General features: G+C 35.4%; 1 protein-coding gene across 1 annotated transcript; it reads right to left on the reverse strand.

Moving 5' to 3' along the window:
- Positions 1–5,659: 5,659 nt before the first annotated feature.
- On the reverse strand, positions 5,660–23,467 carry LOC142354302 (uncharacterized). Its single transcript, XM_075406564.1, has 5 exons — positions 23,206–23,467; positions 19,688–19,863; positions 19,237–19,367; positions 12,749–12,845; positions 5,660–6,068 (listed from the first exon to the last, which is right to left on the reverse strand). The coding sequence occupies exons 1-5, from the start codon at positions 23,343–23,345 to the stop codon at positions 5,926–5,928; spliced, it is 687 nt and encodes a 228-aa protein (XP_075262679.1). The 5' UTR covers positions 23,346–23,467; the 3' UTR covers positions 5,660–5,925.
- Between the last annotated feature and the right edge of the window lie 463 nt (positions 23,468–23,930).

The following is a 23,930-nucleotide window of genomic DNA, read 5'->3' on the forward strand; positions in this document are numbered from 1 at the left end:
TTTCTTCTCCTGTAAAAATTATTGCTAGTGCAAAAACTTGCATTAATTTGTTCCCAGAGGCTTAGGAAACAAATTATATGGGAAATAAAGCAGTTGCTATATGTGGAAAATGAAAAAGGAAGGCGAAGATTTGGAAAAAAAATTGGACATTAGCCCTATCAGTGGTTATTTCATTTACAGCTTTTGAAAAAAGTAAAATTCATTTGTATTGATGCATTGTCGTTTTTTACTTAAAGTTGCAATTGGTGGTGCAATAAGGCTATTAAACTTAAACTTTGGTAATCCAATATTTAGTCTCTTTGAAAAGTTTGGAAAGTAGAGGTCAGTACCTTCTTTCGGAGAAGTGCTTTGATGTTGAAAAAAGTTAAATTATTAATTGCCGTTATATCTTAATTTGAAGTTAATCAAATTTAATTCAATATTCATTCCACTTAGTTTTCAATTTCTATGCAGACGAGCAGAAACAGGAGACAAAATATCGAGTTTAATGTTTCACTACAAAAATTGGAAGATAATGATGACTTTGTGTATTCAAATACGGCGTTGCCTAAGAACCCTTCTTACAAAATGGGCTTTTAATTTTTCGGTAAAATCAACTTTCAATAACCAAAGAAAATCACGTACTTTTGATTCATGTCGAGTTTTATGAAAAGAAGTGATAGTTTTCAAATCCTAACATTCCTCCAAAACAAAGCTTTTTTATGCAGTTTATTTTGCTTATTTTGACGTTTTTATTGAGCTCTGCGTCATTGCGTTGTGACGCGCGTCGTGATCAAAATGGCTCTGTCGTTCACAATTTTTGAGTAGTTGAATTCAATTGGCGGAAGTTTACCAATAACAGTCGACTGAAAGTGCGCCGAAATCGAACTTGTTATATAATTGTAAATTATACCATATTTTTTTCAGTGGTTTATGACAAGCATTAATACCGTCATTTGAAGAGCCTCAGTGAACTATCCCCCACCCAGCTAAAGTAGGTTGCAATCTAACCGCTTTCCTTCCAAATTGAAGTGTTGCAAAGGAAATGTTGCAAACTAATGTTAATCAGAATTGCGAAATCTGAAAATGTATAATGAATGTCATTAAGAATGTGAAAATTGTTATTGCTGTGAAGTCAGATTTTTTTAGGTTAAAACTCTTGTTCTTTTAAATAGCCGCGTCTTCAATTCTAGGCGGCTATTATAGCGCTCCTATTTTTTTACAATTCAAATAATTTGAATTGTATTGTAGCGCTGTCTTTACAATTCAAAGAATTTGAATTGTATTGAGGAGCTGTCTTTTTATTTAAGATCTGTTCACATATTTTCATGATTTCTGAAGTCAAATTGGAGTAGTGATTTTGGTCACGCCGAAAAAGGAAATGGAGCGAAAAAGCGAGTGGTTTTGCGGCGTGAATTTTTTTCGCTCTAATTTTAAAGTAGAGTGAGAAAACGGTGTTTGAACAAAAATTCGCTTTCTCGCTAGTGGTTTTTTGTTCACATGCGGCCTTTTCACTCTGATTTTTACTGTTTTTTCGATTTTTTTGGATCGGTTTTATTTCTAAAACGTTTTCCCAATCCATTCATAGTTCTTTCTAGGCCTAGTTTTTTTGTTTGAACCAATTTTCCATTTCTCGCTAGTGGTTTTTTGTTCACATGCGGCATTTTGACATTGATTTTCTGTTTTTTTTTCAATTTAGAATCAAAATTACATATCTCACTAGTGGTTTTTTGTTCTCCCTAGCAGCATTTTGACATTGATTTTCTGTTTTTTTGTTCATCTGATTTTTTTTAGAAATGGTTTTCCCAATTCACTCATTGTCCGTTCTAGGTCTAGTTGTTTGTTAAGTCAATGAAAATTCTTTGAATTGTACGTCAGGACTTGTCCTGCTATGTTTTTTTAACTTCGTCTAACTGATTTTTGTTTCGCTTTACCGTGATTTCTTGGAATTGACTTTTTCAATGACTTACCTCACTCAAAAAATGACTTCTAAGCTCACTTATGAAACTTTAAATTTTTTGAACATTTACTTATTAAAGATCAATAGTGTGCATCTAAGTAGCTCCAAACATATGCCCTACTTCTTCAATATTAGAGTCGAGTTTTTGATTTCGAATATTAATTTGTGGATCTTTTCCGTATGTGCCCCCCCCCCCAAATATTGCACGTGCATCTGGGGGGTGCAAATAATATGCGCGCACTAAGCTGAGGGGGCACAAACGGAAAGGATCCTAATTTTGAATAGCCCTATTAGGGCTTTCTCCTTATAGAGCTTGTGTGTCATAAAAATGACAGTCCGAAGCTAACCCAAAAAGTCTAGTGGTCAATTGAAGGACTGGTGGTCGATCTGTCTATTTTATTTCTATAGTTGTTTCAATTCATGTAACGCCACAAGCGTCTATCGCGGCTATTTTCGGCAATCGGCTGGCGATGTTTGCAATATGTGTTCATGTGTACAGTATCAAATTTTTGAGTTTTTTTATAGCTTCCAAATTTTCCGGCAATTTTTCCTGATAATGTGGAGTTTACTAACTCATTTATTTGAGAATTTTCACATTAATAGTTTCATATATATGCCATCTTTTTGGATATGCTTTTCAAAATCTCAAGGCAATATTTTAAGATTTTTCTGCGATAAAATTTTTTTTTCAATTGAACTTGGAGCGAGGAAAACTTTTTGCTCTCATCAGGGAGTTTTTCGTTCAACCGCAATTAGTGCTTAAAACCTCTGCATTGATTGAACTTTGGTTTGCTGATTGAGATCATGTAGCAAAGACGTAACAAAAAGGTATGTATACACAAAAAATATGTATTTTTCTCATACGGAGTAAAGCAGAATTCAAGATATTCCGAACAACAGTCTAATATAAAGTTGATTGGAGATCCCTTCAATGCGTATATTATAAAAATTCTTTTATAAATTTTGCGGAACATAACATGTTAAAACAAAGTGACATAGATTTTTTCTGCTGCTTATTTATTACTGACTGGAGAAATTTCTCTGAAAAGCTGCTGCCATCTGTAAAATTATGTAGCAATTGTCCTTTGCTTGTGCTACTAAAAAGATTAAAATGAAATCTGATAGATCTTTTTAACTGGTTTTCAGTGCAGTTACACTGTCTGTGCAATGATATGGCATTTTTTTTTTACTATTTTCCTTAAACTGATTTTTTTTAAAATTTTGATTCAGTAGCTCTCACACTCAGTTTGAGTGCAATATTTGGTCGGATTACCCTTTGGATTCACATTTTGACTAAGTAATTTTTTACCCAAATTTTGCGTGAGTTTTTGCGCCATCTTAAGGCTGAAATATCCTAGGTATCTATTTTTCAACAGAATATAATTTAAAGTAAATGTTCTCTCTAATAAGCCATGATGACAGCAATTGAATATTGAAAATCCGAAGAAGGTGGGGCCGAAATCTTAGTTTTGGGTTCTGTTGGAAATTCAACTTCTAGAAATTCAAGTTTAGCTAAATGTGTTCCGTATGTTAACAAGAAAGTTTTGTGGCGTGTTAGATCAATTAATGGTTTTTATTTGAGCATCGATGGAAAATTGCGCCACTTTTTGAACACTGCTGACACTCTGAACAAATTTCCCCTTGCCTTGCTGGTTTCCATAAAATGGAAGTCAGAGATTAATGGCGGCTAGCTTCCGGAACACATGAACAGAGTTATTAGAACAAGAACCAAATTGTAATATATTGTAGTTTAGCAACTGTAATGTGGACTTTATTAACACCCAATTTTTTCTTGTGAGTTTTCAGTTTATTAGTTTCAAATATATGTCATCTTATTGGATATGCAAAATTTCGAGGCAATATTTTATGATTTTTTCTGCAGTAATTTTTTTTTTCAATTGAACTTGGAGCGAAGAAAACTTTTTGCTCTCATCAGGGAGTTTTCCGTTCAATCGCGCTGATTGTTGTTAAAAACCTCTTCATTGAATGATCTTTGGTTTGATGATTGAGATGTTGTAGCAAGGACATAAAAATTTTTTTTTCATGCGGGTTGAAGCAAAATTCAAGATTCAGATATTCAAGATATTCCCAACAACAGAGTCTAATAGAAAGCTGATTGGAGAACCCTTCAATGCGTATATTATAAAATTTGTTTTTAAAAATTTGCGGAACATGTTAAAATAAATTGACATAGGTTTTTTCTGCTGTTTACTTAATACTGACGAGAAATTTCTCTGAAAAAAAGCTGCTGCCACCTGTAAGAATATGTAGCAAAGGGCTTTTGCTTGTGCTATTAAAAAAAACAAAAATAAATTTTGATAGAACTTTCTAACTGGCTTTCAGTACTGTTACACTGTCTGCTCAATGATACGTTATTTATTACTATTTTCCTAAAACTGATTTTTTTTAAATTTTAGCTCTTTGATTGAATAGCTCTCCCACTCTGTTTGAGTCCAATATTTGGTCGGAATACCCTTTGGATTCACAGTTTGACAATTAAAGTAACTTTTTTCACCCAAATTTTTACGCCATCTTGAGGCTGAAATCTCTTAGGAATCCAATTTTAAACACATTAAAAGGGCGGGGAAATTGATTCCATTTTTTGAACCTAAGTAAATGTTATCTCTAATAAGCCATGATGACACCATTTGAATATGGAAAAATTGCAAAGAAAGTGAGGGCGGAAAACTTAGTTTTTGGCTTCTGGGAAACGAACAAGCTGGAAATTCAAGTTTAACTAATAGAAAGCCATTTAGATAGTTTTGAAAAAAATGAAAAAAATAATTTCCATATATTAGCAAGAAAGTGTTGTGGCGTTTTAGATCATTTAATCGTATTTATTTAGGCATCGATGGAAACCTGCACCCATATTTTGAACATTTCTGACACTCTGAACAAATTTCCTCTTTCATTTTGCCTTGTCGGTTTCCACACCAATAGAAGTCAGAGATTAATGGAGGCTAGCTTCCGGAACACATGAAAAGAGTTATAAGAACTAGGATCAAATTGTAATGCATTGCAGTTCAGCAACTTCCAAAAAAGAAGTACAGTTCTGTGATTTGGAGCAAAACAATTTTTTTAAAGAATGGATGAATTTCATAAATGAAATCTTCGGTTCACAGCCGATCAAGAATAATATTATCTGTTCAGTTGGAATCAACAATTCAATCAATCACTCGCTAACTTATAAAAAATCTTTCGAGGTAGTTCTCATTTTCTGGCTCCTAAATTTTTCCCATAAGAGATTTACGGCCCTATCGATTGTCAACCCGCTCATTGGGTGACCTGTCTTAAAATCAAGCCTCATAACAGCAAAACCTATTCTATTTCGCAATTTGTTCTAAAGAGAGGAAGTAATTGATACTAACAATTAATATATTCTGATGAATCCAGCCGAGACAAAAATTTCTACAACAGAATTTGAGTTTCTCCATAAAATAAATTGACAATTTGTATTGAAATGAAAACGAATCTGTGTTGCTTTCTGGTATTTTCCAGTTGTCGGATGTTTTTCAGACGCTTTTTTACATCATTTCTAGGTTTGAATAGTTTTTTTTAAATCACGGTTTCAACGAACGCCTCACCACAATTTCATGTATACCCTTAGCGTGAAATTACATATATATATATATATATATATATATATATATATATATATGCTAGGGTGAAAAGTTTTCCTTCTGTTTCTCTTTTTTGTCTCAATCCAGTAACCACAAGAAGTAAAACGTTTTTTGAAATTAGTTTATTGCATTGCTTCAAATTTGAGATCGATTCCAGTTTGCCCAAAAATATCAATCTTTTATAGCTCATAATTGAAAACTTCAACTTTCTTCATTTGATCAGCTCATAAAGTCTAAATTAATTATTATTGATCAGATCTAATTAATGAATCGAAAAAATGAATAGTATATGAAAAGAAAAATGAATATACAAAGAAAAAAACAGTATCGAGGTATCATCAGGTGATAATTGAAGGCAAAATTGTTTCATTGGCATATCCAAGGCTGATCTTTGCACATGATGTTGCGTTTGAACCATCCAAAAGACAATCGGGCCCTCAGATGAGGAAATGTCAAAATAGAAGGCTCTCTTCCGGGCTGTGGGGGAAATACGTAGGGTTTGTCTAGGCCTGGAAAAAAACATTACGGCTTTTTAATTGTTGAGGTCCGAATAACCTTTTTGCGGTTTTTTTCCCAGAGAAAACCTGACAGTACTTGAGAACCAATTAGACGTTTAAGATGTAAGTCAGAATTTAAAAGTAACTTTAGTTGGAGTCAGGTAACTCTGCTTGAAAAACAAACTTGCAAGTTTGAAATCTGACATTTTATATAGGGAACTCTGGCACTGTAGAATCTGGAAAATTGGCATTTTAGTACTTGCAAGTATTTTTTTGCACATTTTTGTTTTGCTCAAGTATTTTAGACAAATTGGAGCTGATGAGTTCTTATTGAGACAATTAAAAAACGGCAGCAAACTTTCGGAAATTTGAAAAATGGGATTTACGAGAGTAAAGCTTGCGGTAGTGTTACTGTTAATGTGTTAACGTGTTATTATTTTATTGAAAATTTTGTGTTTTATCTTTTATCTCTGTGTTTTCATCTTTACTTAAAAAATTGCTTTTTTTGTTATTTTTGCAAAAAAAAACGGTACTATTGAACGATTTCTTTTTGCCATGAGAGGTTTTTTGATCTTTGACAAGATTTATTTATGTAGATTATAAGGGAAATTTTTCTTTGCCGTACTTTTTTGAATGCATGGGTAATTGCTTTGTGAACTTATCAAAACGGTTGAGCATCATGTTATTAGTAATCAGCGTGAGAATAATCTTTTTTTAGATTTTTATCTGTATTGTTTGCGGACTGACATTTTGCGTCTTTGTGTTCTTTAAGCGATAGGTAGTTGAAGTTGAGTGAGCGCATTGTTGCATTTATTGAAAATTCCAGATTACTCCAGAATATTCTTGGGCGGCGAAAAGATATTGAAGTTTAAATGTAAAAGCGACATTGCATTTGTTTTAATGTAAAAGCGAAAAAGCATAATTAAAAAAGATTTTCTAACATGGAAACCGTTCAGTTTTACGACCAGACAGTTTGTTTTTCAGCATGAATCCAAAAGTTAAAAGTGAGAAAGTACATGCGCTAACTTCGAGCTAATTTCACAAATCCAGATCAAGCTTGGGCGGGTAATTTACAGTATTTATATAAGCTGATTTAATACGTATATGTGCCACCCATAATCAAACAATAGCAAATTGAAATTCGAAACTGCTGCGTATTCTGCGTGCCCCTCTAACCTCGTCAATAGGTTATCGGCCCAGAAAACTGGCAAGTGATACAAGACAAGAAAAGGGGTGGCTTGCTTGACGAGAGAGTGACAAAGAGAGAGTGCCCTGGTCCTTCATAGACAAAGAGAAAGAGGAGAGAGAAAGAGAGGGAGAAAGATAAAGACAAGAGAGAGAGAGAGAGAGAGAGAGAGAGAGAGAGAGAGAGAGAAGAAAGAGAGGGAGAAGATATTGAGGGAGAAAGAGAGAGTTGAACTTTGAAACTCCTGATTTATTGAATTAATTTGAAGCTTGATATTTACAAAGTTGAAGATTCTAGCGCAAGTCAAGGCTTGATTACGGGTGTGTGAAAACCACTCGTGATTTAACAAAAAATGTCGATTGAAACAAAAAAGTCGATTAAAAGAGTTCAATTACTAAAAGGTGTAAATCGATCTGTAGAACAGTATAAATTTGTTAAAGCGATTTTGGTCAGAGTCCCTGCAGGGCATGCAACCTTGTGTACAACATTCAAAACAAATGCAAACCTGCAATATGGTTGATTATAGAAACAGCATAGTAAAACGTGATGTATAGAAAGCTTGCTTGAAGAATTTTGCGGAAGTTGGCCTATGCGTAAGAGAAAAGTTTAAGCTAGTTTTTGAGAAATTTTCTCATTAAGCTTAGTCACAGTGGGGGAATCAGTGGCTATGTTGTTCAATGTCCACTCAAACTTTGTCAAAGATAATACATTCTCAAACAAAATGGGTCATCTTTTATACTAAGTACACAGAATTTCCAAATTAGATTCTCTTCAAAAACACATCATTCTGAAAAATTTAGTTTGTTTAACGACAATTTTTTTGCAGGCTCTGCTTTGTTATTAAAAAAATTTTAAGTAAAGGTCGGAAAGTTTCATAAATAAAGTCTCTCTGGTGTTCAATAGTTTTCCTTTTAAAACACGTTTTTACTTTGCGTTTTTCCATAATCTAAGATACTATTGCTTTAAAAAATAGGTTGCTTTGTTGAAAGGAACAGAGAAAAGTTGTTGAAGGTCTGAAAAAAGAAAGACCTGTTCGGTGTTCTTTAACTTAGTGTTTTAAGACGTTTGATCGATAGAGTGTACGGTTAGATTTAAAACTTTAATTTTATTTTGTTGAACGTTTAAATTTTACTTTCAAAAGTTTTCTTAACACACAACAATAGCTCGCCTTTTAAACATGATTAGCAAAACAATGGATAAGCTTTCCTTTAGCGGTAAAGAAGAAGACTTTGTTTATTTTCTGAACAGTTTGAGGCACTAATGTAAGATTTGAACTTGAATAAAACTCTTGACGGCACTTTGGGATAAAAGGAGTTTATACCTACGCTGAGGGGACGACCGTCACAGAAGCCAATTGATGCGGCCGATAGAAAGGGAAAGGAGATTTTTGACGTACAACAGATAGCCATTTGGTATGAACTTGTTCAGTATCTCGACAAGAAGTCAGTTTTGTTTTTGCGACCATAAAGGGGAAAAGAATCTGAAGCTTGAAGCGTGTTGTGTAAAATTTTAAAAGTTTTGAGAGATCGCGTTTACAAAATCTAATATCTGATTTAACAAATTTGAGAAAAAAAAGTATTGAAAATATAGTAGACTATTTACTAGAGCCGAAGACATGCAGTTGAATCTTTCCGAAGTCGATGAGTCGATTAGTGAAAACTCTTTCGTCTCGATACTTTTGAAGAGACTTCCTCGTGATTTTGAGAGTTTTTGTACTCTGGTAAATTATGGTCAAGTTAAAACTTTGGATGAAATTAAACGTGTTTCGATTAATTTTGAAAGTGAGAAATGCAACGAAAGATACACTGGGAAATCAGATTCCGTTTTCTTTACCAATGATCGAACTTGCTTTAATTGTCACAAGAGGTGGCATATTGCAAAATTTTGTTGTGTACAACGACAGGATCCTAACAATGAAAAATCTAAACCACAGTTAACATGTTTTAACTGTAAAATTTGGACATACTGCAAAAAACATGTTTTAACTGTAAAAAAGTTGGAAAATTGTTTTACTATCAAAAACTTTGATTCCCATACAATGAAAATTAACGCAATAATAAAGGAAGTCAAAACTTAGTTTCGGAAGAACAAGAAGAAAATTTTGACTTTTTCTCGAGTGAGAATTGTGTTGAACATCAAGATTTTATCATTGACTCTGGCGCAACAAACTACATGATTAAAAATAAAAACACTTTTGCTAACCTGGATGGAGGTTTTTCTGGCATAAATCACAATGTCAGCAAAACGCGCTCTCTTTATTAGGAAAGGGGATTATGAGTTTTTTGCTAAGAATTGCAATGAAGAACTGAAAAAAAAATTGTTTTAAAAGATGCTTTATTCGTACCTGATAACTCAAGAAATTTTCTATCTGTTTCAAAACTGGGAGAAGCTGGTGTTGAAATTTCTTTCGGTGAAAAACTTGCTCTTGTTTTTAATAAAGTCTCATTTCCTTTTCAAATTGAAAATGGATTGTTTTTGTGGAAAAATTTTCCTTGTTTTAATGAAAATTGCTTTATTGTTGATATTTCACAAAAGTGTTATGCAAAGATTGGACATAATAATTTCTCCGATTTGAAACGCCTGCCAGAGTTTGTTGAGGTTATGAAAATATGTGATTCAAAATTTGATTGTTGCGAAGTTTGTTAGCTAAATAAGTAGAAAAATCAGCCTGTTCCAAAAAATTGCATTACAAGAGCGAAAGATATTTTGGACAGTGTGCATACAGATGTCTTAGGAAAAATTTCTCCTGAAGCTGTTGATGGCCATTGTTATGCCATTAGATTTGTAGATAGTTTCAGTCGTTTCTCAAAAGTTTACTTCATGAAAACAAAAGATGAGGTGTTGGATAAGTTTAAACAGCTTTGCGCTGATGTTGGAAAGCCAGGAGCTTTAGTTTCTGATGGAGGTGGAGAATACAATTCACATGAGTTTAAGCGCTATTGCAGGAACCAAGGAAATCGTTTGGAAAACTCAGTTCCATAGACTCCACAAAGAAAAAACATTGAAAGAATATAGGGAACTTTTGTTGCTATGACTCGCTGTTTCTTGGATAACGCTTGCTTGGACTAAAAACATTGGACGTATGTTTTGACATGGCTTTTTACGTCAAAAACAAGCTTTTGCATTCAGCTCTGGGAAAAACACCTTTTGAAATGATATACAAAGAAAAACCTAATTTATCTTTTGTCAAATTTTACGGTTGTGTTGCATTTATTCATATTGAAAAACCATTTCGAAAGAAATTAGATCAAAACTCAAAAATGTGAATTTTTCTTGGGAATTCTGATAATAGTACGCGTTACTTGATTCGTTTTGAAGACGAAAATGAAGAATTCAAAATTCAAAAGTCGAGAAACGAGAGATTTAATGAAAATGAATTTTACTTCAAACGTAAGAAAACACTAAATTTGATTGAAGACATTGACAACAGTTCAAAAAAAGTTTCTTTTTGGCGATGAGTCATCTCGCTATTGATCTTTTGCTTCAAAAAGTGTTGATGAGGCTTTGCAAAATCCAAACTGGTTTGAAGCAATGAAAAATGAGTACGTTTCTTTGGTTGAAAACAAGGTTTGGTCCTTAGTGAAAAGTGAGGAAAAAACAGTAGGTAGATGGCGTTTTGCTTTGAAATTTGATCCTGATGGTGAAATATGTCGCTATAAATCTCATTTTGTTGCAAAAGGTTTTAGACAATTTTTCGAAAAAGATTTTTATTAAATTTACTCACCTACAACTAGACTTTCAACCTTCAGAATTTTGATGTGTCTGGCTATTTCTAACGGTTATCAATTAAAACAAATGGACATAAAAACTGCTTAGCTAAGGGCTCTAATTGCAGAAGATGTAGTCCTAAAACAATCTGAAGGTTTTGAACTTTTCGATGAAAATGGAAAACCCTTTGTTTGTAAGATGAAAAAGAGTTTGTATGGTTTGAAACAATCTGGAAGAAACTGGTTTTTTGATTTTGAAGGCTTTTCTTGATTACACTGAGTTTTGTTAACTCATTTCATGACGAATGTTTCTTTATAAAAAAGCAGGATGAAAAATAATTTGTTTTCTTTGTTTGTAGTTAGATGACTTAATATTTTTGTGGCATTTCTAAAAATTTGTATGATTGGTTTCACGCTGAAGTTTCCAAGAAGTTTAAAATTAGTGATTATACAGCTTTGAAGTGGTTTAGAATTAAAAATTGAGAGGACTTCATCGGAAATAAAAATTAGTCATGAGAAACACATAGAAAAAACTTTAAAGACTTGCAAAATGAACGATTTTAAGCCAATTGGCACACCATTAGAAGAAAATAGTAAAATCTCAAAAAACGGTTTGTCCTCAGGAAGGGAGTGAGGAGCAATTTAGGTTGAGCAAAACAAATTTCCGAAGTTTGATAGGTGTCTTAACTATTTAGCTTTGTCGAGTAGAGCCGATATTTGTTTTGCTGCTATTGCTCTAAGTTCGTTTGTTGAAAATCACGGAGAAGTCAATTGGAAAGCAGCCAAGCGTGTTCTTATATAAGACTGTAGCAACTTCAACTGCTGAAGCAGGATTTAACTCTGCTGTTGAAGCGGATAAAGAAGCCATCCACTTAATTGGAATTCTAGAGGACTTAGAAATTGTCTGTAAACTACCTCTAAATTTTTTTTTCGATAATCATGCTTTTATGACATTAAGTAAGCATTCTAACCAGAAACTTGAACTGTCATATTTGACTGCAGAAAACATGCCTGCAGATATTCTGACCAAATCGCTTGGGATAAGAAAACGCTTACAATTTCGTACATATCTCCTTGTTGAAACCTAGCTCGAGAGGAGGGGTTTCAGCTTGACTCCAAAAGTTAAATGTGAGAAAGCACATACGCTAACTTCGAGCTAATTTCACTCATCCAGATCAAGCTTTGGCGGGTAGTTTACACTGTTTATATAAGTTGATGTACTAAGTATTGTTGCCACCCATAATCAAACAATAGTAAAATGAAATTCTGAATTGCTGCGTTTTCTGCGTGCCCCTCTAACCTCGTCAATATCGTGTGCATTATTGATGTAACCGTTAAATTTGCAAAAACAGTAGATTGCAAATTGTGTTTCGGGAAAGTTTCACGACTCTTTATCAGCCCCAGGACCCAACAGCCAAGTTTTTTTCAAGAAAAACCTTGATTTATGTTATTATGTCTTTTGAAGTAGATTTGTGCTCTACTTACTGGCAATGGTATTGCGAATTTGTGCTGTTGCTGCAGCCGCTTTCTTGTTCAGCTCATCGTCAACATTTAATAAACTTAGTGTTAAGGGAGGTATTTATATTACCCCAGGTTGAGGTGCCAGACCGAAAGAGGTATGTCGAGACCGCCCCAAACGCAAAATGCTTATGTCCAGACTTTTGTGCCTTTATGTCCAGATTTTGTGTGTTCATGTCCAGACTTTCGTGCGTTTTTTATCTTTCCAGACTATAAATTTTAAAATCTATACGGGTGGAAATTCATGATGTTTTGATACTTTCATAGTTTTTTATACTTACCGCGGTTATCTGTAAGTTCCGGATAGTAAATAACGGGAGGGGCTCCAAATCCCAGTTCGGTTATCACGTACCAGCATCTGGACGGATCATAATGGACCTAAAATGATCAACAAATTTCTGATTCATTTTACACTTAGATAGACTCTTAGCGACTCATTTTGTGCTCTAGCATCGTTTTATCAATATATGCAATTTTCTTCAAAAATTTCTGATTTAGCGATTTCTCAATTCTTCATTTGGATCTTTTCCGTTTGTGCCCCCCCACCCCCCAGTTTAGTGGGTGCATATTATTTGCATCCCCCAGACGCACGTGCAATAACTTTACATAATGATTTACTATGTAATGACACGTGCTCTGTAACTGGGGGCGCATAACGTACGGGGGGGGGGGCACAAACGGAAAATATCCCTTTATTTTTTTTTTCACAATATCATTGAGCAATTAACTGAGTCTTTAACTGCCCAGGTCGAGGTGGCCAGACCGAATTGAGCTCTGATCAGACCATCTTCGAGCGCACACATGTTCTCGGTGCGCTCGAATTACATGGTCTGGAAAAGGCTTCGAGCGCACTTTTGTCTGGACAATGGTCTGGAACTTGCCTGATCAGAGGCCACTTTGGTCTGGGACGGTCTGATCAGAGGCAGTTTCAAGCGCACACTAGTCTGATCAGAGGCCGATTCGAGCGCACACTAGTCTGACCAGAGACCACGTCGAGCGAATTTTTTTTCAAGTTTTTTTTACTTACATTTGTTGTCTCTGGTAAAAGTCAACAATAAAACACCATTCTGATCCAAACTCCATCTGAAAATCTGATGAGTTTGATCAGAACCAAGGGGTCCAGCTGATAGCAACTACCGGTCCCCTCAAGAAAATATTTTGAATCAACAATATAATACAATTTATGTACAACCAGAGGTGAAAGAAGCTATATACACAGTTATATACACAGTAAGAGAAGTTTTAGTTTAAAAAATTGAGTTTGAGAAGTTCCGATTAAGATTTAAAGTTCTATATAACTGTAGTAGAAGACTTCCTCTGCCTCGGATGCACTCAGCCATTTCAAGTACCATGGAGGACTTCTGCTGGCTGAACTTGACGTATACAAACGCTATTGGATCGTTTTCTTGGCTAGCCTCGTGGAAATTGTTTAAAATGAGTGTGATAGTTTCTTCAGGTAAGTATGATAAATTACAACAAAAAAAATAAATTAAAAATGAATGGGAAAGCTTTAAATGCTCGATGGGCGTGGGTGGGATTCGAACCCACGCGTCTTGATGTTCTGTTTCTTCGAGGTGATAGTTCACTGCACTAAGTTGACTTATTTTTCTGCAAGATTTTCGTTTCAAAGCTTTGTTCTTTCAATGTTTAAGTCGTTGCAAGTTTAAAACGGAGATCGACAAACTGACTTGAACGGTTTCGAACCGAAGCTCCCAGTTGTGCTGTTTTTTTAGCGGTCCGCGCTAAGTGTCATGTATGATGTTAAACAAAATTCAGCTTTCATTCAAATATGTTGCTGTCCGCTCGATTGAATTATAGATAGGGCTTAGATTGGTGTCCCTGATTTCAAATAGTCCTGCTTCGTTGTCGAGAAAGAAAAGATTGAGGAGGAAAAAAAAGAACGATTATGATTAATGAAGAGAGGGAGAAACAGAGTAAACAAAAGCTTTGTTTCTGACTGGAAAAACGCATTAACGTAAAAGTGACAGAATTAGGAAATTGATCAATAAAAGTGCTACGCTAACCTAAACCATAAAACCACTGAAACCAAACCACGCGCAGCACAAGAGTTAATGTTTTTGTTTAATCTCAAAGACGTTTTCCTTTTAAATCAGTGGAGTGTTGAGTGAAAAAGTAAAATAGTTTTCAATAAAGTAGAAAAGAGAGGCTTCGAAAGAAGGCGTAAGTGTTGGTCAGTAACTTAGCATAGAGATATTGATGACAGCTGTGATCTGTTCAGCCCCGAATTGACTAGGCGAGCGGCTGGCCAAACAGATGAAGACAATTGAATGAGATGGTCAGAGAATGGCAAAGACTGAGTTGTAGTTGGCCCCGAATTGACTAAGCGAGCGGCTGGCCGAATACATTTAACACGTCCGATGGTTCTGTTGGTTTTCATATTGTTAATATAGCGGGAAAAAATTAATTATAATAAGGAAAGTTGGAGGCAACTGAGCTGGATTCGAACCCGGGTCGGAGAAAAGAAATGTTCATTCTTTCGTTGATAATCCACGCGCAGTTGGTAACTGCGCCACTTTCCTCTTTTTCAAGACGTTAAAATTTTTGATGCAGTTTATTGGATGGAGGAAACGCCTCAATAAAATAAATGTAAAGTTGCTGGAGTTGGACTCGAACCGTAGTAGTGTTTACATCATTAATCCTTTTTTTGTGCTCTTTGCAACTGTGCCACTCGACAGCTACTTTTGGTTATCCGACTGCCAGTTTTTCATTTGCACTATCTGTAGATTTGTTTTCCTGTTTATTGTTGTCTTTTTCCCCTGTTTCCTTAGTTTTCCTCTCTTAGTTTTTGTTTTTCTTCAGTCATTGATCCCATTTCTGTTGTTTGAAAGATGAAGATCTTTTATATTGAATTTCCCAGATTGAACTGGGATTGATCCTCCTTTTGTTTAGTCGGTCACTATTCTGAGCAGTCATCTTAGCCACTAGTCTATTGCGTATGCGGCCGTGAAATTTAGTAATTTAGATGATCAAGAGTGCTTTTGCAAGAGTTGAGCGGGCACCGTCAAGAAAATATTTTGAATCAAAGTAGATCAAGACGTTTTTATGCAAAGCTGTCTAAATTCATTTATTCGGTTAAAAACATAAATAAATGGCATTTTCAATAATTTTTTGAGCATTTTTTTTGGTTTTAATTTCATTAGCAATACTTTTAGGATCGGTGTTTTGTTAGTTGAATATAAGATTGATAACATGAATTTTCATGAAATGAATATGTTATAACGATATTGAGCGATTTGTTCATGTTCAAAATCATTCTCTGATCGGAATATTTTGAACGCACTTTAGTCTAAACAGAGGCAACTTCGAGCGCACTTTTGTCTGATCAGAGGTGATTTCGAGCGCACTTTTGTCTGATCAGAGGTGATTTCGAGCGCACTTTAGTCTGATCATAGGCAATTTCGAGCGAACTTCAGTCTGATCAGAGGCTATTTGGAGCGCACTTCAGTCTGATCAGAGGCGGATTCGAGCGCACTTCGAGCGCACAACGATCTTCGAGCGCACACTCGTCTGATCAGAGATGACTTCGGTCTGGGACGGTCTGATCAGAGGTCCCACTTGACTGGGACGGTCTGATCAGAGGCGATTTCGAGCGCAACCTCAACCTGGGTGACCACCTTCCCCCCACTCCCCCAGCCCTTTCGCTCAAATTAGCCCCCACCTTTCGCTCAAGTTAGCGGGGAGCTGAGTCTGTTCAAAAACGTCGTGCAAAGATGAAGAACAATAGATAGTTCGGTAATTATCCCGAATGGCGGGCTGAACTCCAATTAAAAGAGCGCTAAAGATCTTTTCCATTTGTGCCCCCTTTTCCCAATTTATGGGATGCATACTATTTGAACCCCCCCCCCCCCCCCCAGAGTTTCCGTCATAATATCTCGTGCTCTGTAACTGGGGTATGCATATCATGTTGGTGCGGGGGTGGTCACAAACGGAAACAATCCAGCGATTAACGTACGTGACGCAATTAGAGAGAATTAAAGACCCAAGGGTACAATTTTATTGATCATTAATACTTTGAGGCAGAGAGCTTAGTTTCAAAGATTGAACATAGACTTAAAGAATTGAAGGTCTATTTTTTTGTCCTAAACTTAGTGTCCTAATTAAGGACACTATGTTTAGGGCGAAAAATAAGACTTGGTGAGAGATCTCAATTTTGACACTTGAATCAAAGCCGCTATAAATAATCTTTGCTATTGGAGACGCAGAATTTCGGTTTATTGCGACTCCTGTATATTTTTAAAAAGAAAACTTCTTTCACTAATCGGCAAAATTGTTCTAGTTTCAATTTCAAATGAAATTCAACACTTTCGTACCCTTTGGTTCTCTAAAAACGTTAGAACAAAATTTTAGCCCCCCTCAAGCCTTGTGCCCAGCTCTTGAGCGCAACCACTCTCGTGTCAGAGCACTAAGTCCCTCGGGCGACTAAGATTTTCTTCTAACAAATTCTTAGTCAAATTCAACGCTCTGATTGTTGTTTTTGGAGGAAACATGTAAATTGAAAAAAAAGTTAATTTAATTACTTACTTTTGTAAAAGACCAAAATCTTAGTCGCCAGATTAACTTAGTGCCCCGGCACAAGCGCGCTTGCACTCGAGTGCTTAGCAAGAGGCTCGAGCTGAACTAAGATTTTGTTCTAACGTATTTAGAGAACCAAAGTGTACAAAGTTGTTGAACTTCACTTGAATTAAAGTTGAATTAACCTGAATACAATTTTGCAAATTGAGGAAAGAAAAATTTGCTTCTTAAAAATATACAGGAGCTGAAATAAACCAAACGTCTCTGTCTCCAATAGCAAAGATATACCGATTATTTATAGCCATTTGGTTCAAGTGTCAAAATTTATATTTCTAACTAAGCCTAAACACTGTGTTCTAAATTACTTTTACTTCTTCAAGTCTAAATTCAATCTTTCGAGCTAAGCTCTCTGCTTCAAAATTGTAGTGATCAAAGATATCGTACCCGCGGTTCTTTAAATGTTAAAAATATCAAATTACAAATCACAATGCTTTATTTATTGTTAATTGAATCTAACGATCACATTGAGTTAACTGAATTTTAATTGAATCTAACAATCATAGGCTGTTCGTATATAGGTCAAAATATGAAAATTTGATTTAAAAGAACTATTTTTTAAACATTTAGAAGCCTTTACGAACAACCTCGGTTATATACATTTAAAGTTCAAAATCGATTTGAGACCATTCCTATCATAACCCACCCCACCCCCCCCCCCCCTGCTTAGTGGTCATATAACCTATAACTCACCAGTCATAATTATAATAACATAATAGGGAGGCTTTGATTTCGTGGGGGCTATAAATAGAATTGTACTTTAGTTTGATTAAAATTTCGCAAATTTTACTTGATCAAAATTTAACGAATTTAACCTATGTCACTCCATATTTGGTCTATCACCACGAAAGCTTCTCATTGTTTTTAAACAGCGGAACTTGAAACCTTAAAAACAAAACACCGCATATGTTGTCTTGACATCGAGAAAGGTTTTCATATTAACCTCCTTCATAACTATACTTAATTTGCACTTGAACATTTTCCACAAAAATCTTAAGTAAGACTATTGATGGTCTAATCCAAGTAGGGTCAAAACTTCTGGTTCTTCCGCTTTTGCGCTCACAAGAATGTATCTACATGATGCCCAAGCTGAGGTTGTTGAAACCGTATGAATTATACTCACGACAAACTTTGAGTCTTAGAAACCCTCGCAAGAAAACACAATGGATTTTTTGCCCCCCTCACGCATAGTGGCTATATTACCTATAACCCGCCCCAATTATTGCAATTATCTTACAGTGGGACGACTTGGTTTTGTAGGGGATATCACATGAAAAAGCCAAAGTTTTGACCTTGCGTCGATAAAACCATTTATAATCTTACATATAAGTTTTTAAGGAAACTTGTATCTCCTTATGCGACGACTACTCTCAAGTGCAAATTACCTATAGTTATGTAGCAGTCGAAATACTGGATGTACACTTTTAGCCAATCAGAGACTGAGAAGACTCTATTGTCTTTTATGTAGCACTAACTCCACTAACTATAGTCTATTAGAGTAGTTGCACGATGTGTATACCTCTGACTCCGGTGTTAACTCTATAATACATCATTATAATTGAAGTTTATCTTCAGTGTTTTATAGAGTCGGTTAGTCTGAGAGAACTAGGTAAGTCTACTTCGCGCGCAGAAATAAGTAGCCCTAACGCTTTATACCTTAATATACCTTTATAAATTATACCTTAATTATACCTTATAAAAGGAGCCCACTTCGGGTCTGCCTTAGTTATACTGGGCGTTACTATGAGTAAATTGAAGTAAACTTCTCAGTGTCTCTAAATGCAGAGAAGCATGGCTTGTCCCGCGAGGCATATGACTAATTAACTGGTCCTGTAATTTTTCTGTCTTGCAAACCTCCCACCCCCGTTGAGGACTGTGTTTATTTTCGAGCCAGATTTGATGACAGTTGGCCAAGTAAAAGTTATAGAGTTGAGCCAATTTTTTTTTTAAATATCAGTCGAGAACGGCCTTTTCGTAGGGTGATAAATTCATGGTTACGGGGGGCGAGGGAGTAAACGTTAACGTTATATTGTCGTTATATTGCCACTATGCCAGTGGGGGGGGGGGGGGTCAAAACTTATGTTGTATTTTTTGCTATGGTTTCCAGGACAAAATGGTGCTCTTTGGTATGATTCATAAGGTTGCAATAAATTTTAAGGTTTCGCTACAAAACTCTTACCCCAATGTAGTTAATCCTCATTTCCTCGTCCTTGTAATCTGTTAGTTTTTCCAAGTATGCATCTGGCGACATTTTGCTGTTCAGGTAACCATACACCACATATTTATTTGCTTGGTCTTTACAACAATTTACTAAAACATTAGAAACTGTAAATAAAATGTATTTATTATAATTTTGAACGTATGAGCTATGAAATCTATTCTGTGCCCCTCCCCCCCCCCCCCCCAACACGCGTGCACACACATACACATACATACACACATATACACATACACACACATACACAAACATACATACACACACAGAAACACACACACACACACACACAAACACACACACACACACACATACACACGCACACGCACGCACACACAAACGGATCTTAGGGGGTAGGGGGTTAGAAAATCAGGGTTTTACAGAATGGATTTTGTATATAGGAGAAAAAACTCACCGAAAGAGATTGTGCTGAAGAAGTTGATTCGATTCCAGAGCGCTAAAATTTTGTTTTCGAATTCTTGAATTAGGCCCTTTGGCGGGACATCTGAGTCGTATTCAGGGAACTCGTCATTTTCTATGACCTTCTCGTTGGAATACAAGGTTCGGTAGCAACTCAGGCAATAATGAGAGCTGAAATTTTTTTATATATTGGCTTGGAACTTTACACCAGCCCTACTTTTTAAAAAGCCATTTTTGACCGATCGATTTCTTTTGAGGGGAAATATAGATATGCATCCTTCAACAACTCCTGCAAAAACAATCGATTATGGAAAGAGTTTTCATTTTATTCACCTTTTAAGAAAAAAATGAGGCACAAGTTATTCCAAACTTCAGATTTTTTTCTGATTTTTCAAGATGAACCGAGGTCGGCGTTCGCGTTCAAAATCACTACTGATCAGACCATCAAAAATGCTAAAAACCGAAAGTATTACAAAAATTCGTTGTGATGGATGATCCAAAAAGGCACTCAAAAATTAAACGGGGTAGATTCTGATCACAGATAATTTTGAGCGAGCCAAATCGTGTTCAATATTTTTGTTGAGGCAGAAACGCAACCAAAAATCCTGAACAAGGTGAAAAAACGCGCAAAGGCAAAGGCTGATCATCGTTGCTGACCTTGAACGAGGACATGAAAACGCCAACAATTTTGAACGAGCTAAAGTCTGACCATGGCTGACTATCTGCTGGATGGGAGTGATAATACGTAATTATGGTCTAGAACAGTCTGATCATGGGCAATTTTGAGCAAAGACCTCGATAAAAAAATTGCACCGATCAAAATCAGAGCACCTCAAAATTTAGCATCGCAAGAAAACTTGACTGACTCAGTCGTTTTGTTTTGAGCTGTCCATAATTTTATGTAACGGTAACTTCATAGTAAAAAGATACCTGAGTTCTGTTTACAACACCCAAATTTTATTCTTGAATATTGGTTCATAACGATAGCACCATGACCAACTTTTTTGACTCCATTCAGTGTTTTCGGTAAAGCCAATTTTTCTTTGTCTTTGTGGAACATGACCGATCGGAAAAAATCCGCTTCATTTGTACCAAAATAGATGATTATCAGCCGATTGCTGCATAAGGCAGATCCGACGAGGGAGTTTCACTCTGTTTTTGCAATCGAAAAAGCAACATTGACTTGAAGCATATTACAGCTGCATTCAGATATAGCAAGTTTTGCAAAATTTAACATTAGTAAACAGACTTGTAAACTTTTAAATGAGCCCTTTTTCAGATCAATTTTAAATTTTCTTATGCTCTTGAAAATTTAAAAGGAGAACTCTTAATAGGTTAGGACCTCACTATGGATGTCTCAGGAGAAACAAATCAAAAGTAATTATTTATTCATTTGTTCGTTGTGAGTAATGATCCTACCCGAGTACTCGGTAGAGCCATAATTGTCTTGATCACTTATTGAGCGGGCAACAAGCAACCGAACACACTATTTAATACAATCTCCAATCATTTTGACTTTATATTTTTAAAAGAAGAGTTTATCACAGAAAACTTTAAAAAATGATTTTTTCGAGAGAAATTCAACAGGTTTTGCTTTTCAGTTCTTGTTCTCTGCGTCATACTTGTCAAAAGAAAAAGAGAGCTTCAATACAATCTATTGATCGCAGATTTCGATTCGTAGAAACAAAATATTTTACTTTGAGGAAGAAAAAGTCAGTTAAAATCAATGGCATGACAAAAATTAGAGCGGGAATTGTTTTTAAAACTTTCAAATTTGAGTTAGTGAGCCAAAAAAAGAAATCTCCCTGTCTGCAGAGTAAAGAAACGCAAGTAAAACGCAATCAAGTAAAGAAACAAATTGGAAAGTGTCGTACTATTATTTTTTGATGGACACAAAGCAAATGAGATTAGGAAAAAACAGATTGAATGTCGATGTAATTTATTTTATGGATATTTTCTCATCAATTGGGACAAAATTATCCAAAGGTTATGGACCACTATTTCTGAAAACGATTTCCAAAGTGAGGAGATTTGAGAAATTCTTTTGTTTGATCTGTTACTGGTATCGAGGTATCAGAGGCAAAAGAATTCTTAATGAATGAGAACAGTTGTTGTCGTGATGTATAAGTTATGATGCAAAAACGTTTGTTGTCTGGTATTACAGACTTCATGACTATTTGTTTTAAACTCTAGTTTATTAGTGAGACATATCCCGGAAGCCATATCCAAATTCTTTTGGACTTATAAAGTTTTCCATTTCTTTTACTTCGTTTTCTAACGAATAATGCATTGTCGCGCTCTTACTTTTGTGGACAAACATAAGTCATTGTCAACTCGGTGATACGTTTCTCAAACAAGGCGATCTAGCGATGATGCACTATTATAATTCTGTGAATTCAGAGTGCGACCGAAGAGAACTAGGATTTTCAGGTTCTGTTGACCTGAAAAAAGCTTTCGATACTGTTGATAAGAAATTTTTGATTCAAAAATTGGAGTGATACTATTTCCGAGATCAACTCTTTTAGCGGGATCAACTGAATTATTTCTATGATGCATTTTTAAATCTGGAACTAGTATTATTTAGTATTAAACGACAATTCGTCTAAAAGTATTTTGAATGAGATATTGATGTGTCAAAGAGGAATAATGCGAGCTATATCCTTCCACGGAAAATCAGATTCGGTGTTACTATGAGCTTTTCCTGAAAGAAATTTTTTAAAACTCTTAAGCAAAATTCCAATAGATCTGTTAACAAAGAACTAGACTCACAGCATTTGGTAAACAAGCAGCTCTAAAAACAAGCTTCTGTCAAGTATTGCGTTTGCTTCGATTTGGATGAGGAATCACTAAGACGAGAATTTAGTTCTTCATTTTGTTTTTAAACAATTTTTGCCAAAAAATCTAATCCAGCTGAGAGATAACGAGTTTTGCAGTTTTTTGCAGACTTACGTCATCGATAATGACTTGATCGACAAATGAAAAACTTTTTAAAACCTAGTATCAATCTTTTTTGAGGTCTTCTTGGGTTATGAGATGCAATGTTCGTTGGTAATCCATCCAAGAAGTTTTTATCGGATTAGTTTTTCCATTTACAGTTGCCGGTTACTTTTAATTTAATCAACTCAATTCTGGTTTTTTATAGGGCTACTTTTGGCATTTTGACTTCGGACACGTTCGGCTACCGGCATTTAATAACCCCCTCGTGCGTGTTTTAAGCAACGCTAAGAGACTCTGCTAAAGTCATAAAGTCATTTCGAAATTCGGATCTTTTCCGTTTGTGCCCCCCCCCCCCCCCCCCGCCCACACCAGCTTAGTTCGCACATATTATTTGCGCCCTCCAGACTGCCATATTTTTACATAATGATTCACTATGTAATGGCACGTTCTCTGTAACTGGGGGGCGCATAACGTCTTGAGGGCACAAACGGATCCCGAAATTCTTTAGCAGTTTTTGACGAATGCCGGATTGTCTCGAAAACTTCATCAGAGTCACGGAACTCATACAAATCCTACCTTTGATTTGCACAAATTCGTCCCAATTCTGTAAATTGATTGGGAATCGCAAAGACCAGGGATCCCCAGTTGCCTATGTAAGTTGACTCTAAAGCCAGTGGAAAACAAAAACAAATAATAAATGCTAAGCTGGATATCATGGTGACTATTGAGACCGATTTGTAAGTTTCAGGTCGTCAAAGGATGCTGAATGTTTATTAAAGCCATCATAGTTTATTGTGAATAAATAACCAACAGTTGATCAGGATTTCTTGATCTTAGATGAGCTAGTTAGGGCTTTGAGAAAAACAACCAATCCAACGAGCTCTGAATTTGTTTTTGTCTAAGCTGGTCAATATATTCATAACCAGTAGTAAATAAACAAAAAACCCTAGAAATTTGACTCTTTCAGTATGTTTAGCCGAACAATATCGGTATATGATCGATTTTAATAATAGCGAAAACCAGATTATCTTTAAACTGTATCAAGGTGAAATTAAAGCAAAGATTGAGAAAACTATAAATTTCATACTTTGAAAGTTGGCATACTTTGATTTCAAAAAACTGCCGTTAATGTGTCAAAATGAAATTTAGCTGTCTCAAAGGAACTCACAAACCCCTTTTTGTCTTGCAATGAAGCCTGTTTGCATCGAAGTATAGATAGCAACGATTTTCTTCTGAAAACTTTCCTAGTTTTAACCGCCCGGGTCGAATTTTTCGGCCAAAAAACATGTATGAGTTCGGCT

Source organism: Convolutriloba macropyga, chromosome 15, assembly GCF_964194025.1.
Source record: "Convolutriloba macropyga chromosome 15, txConMacr16.3, whole genome shotgun sequence".
Lineage (NCBI taxonomy): Eukaryota > Metazoa > Xenacoelomorpha > Acoela > Convolutidae > Convolutriloba > Convolutriloba macropyga.

Excerpts from the sequence above, each read along its gene's own strand:
- LOC142354302 (XM_075406564.1), bottom strand. The coding sequence starts at position 23,345 with ATGATATCCAGCTTAGCATTTATTATTTGTTTTTGTTTTCCACTGGCT. Across the intron at positions 19,864-23,205 it reads CGAATTTGTGCAAATCAAAG|CTCTCATTATTGCCTGAGTT; the intron begins GTAGGATTTGTA and ends AAAAAATTTCAG. Across the intron at positions 19,368-19,687 it reads CTTCAGCACAATCTCTTTCG|TAAATTGTTGTAAAGACCAA; the intron begins GTGAGTTTTTTC and ends CTAATGTTTTAG.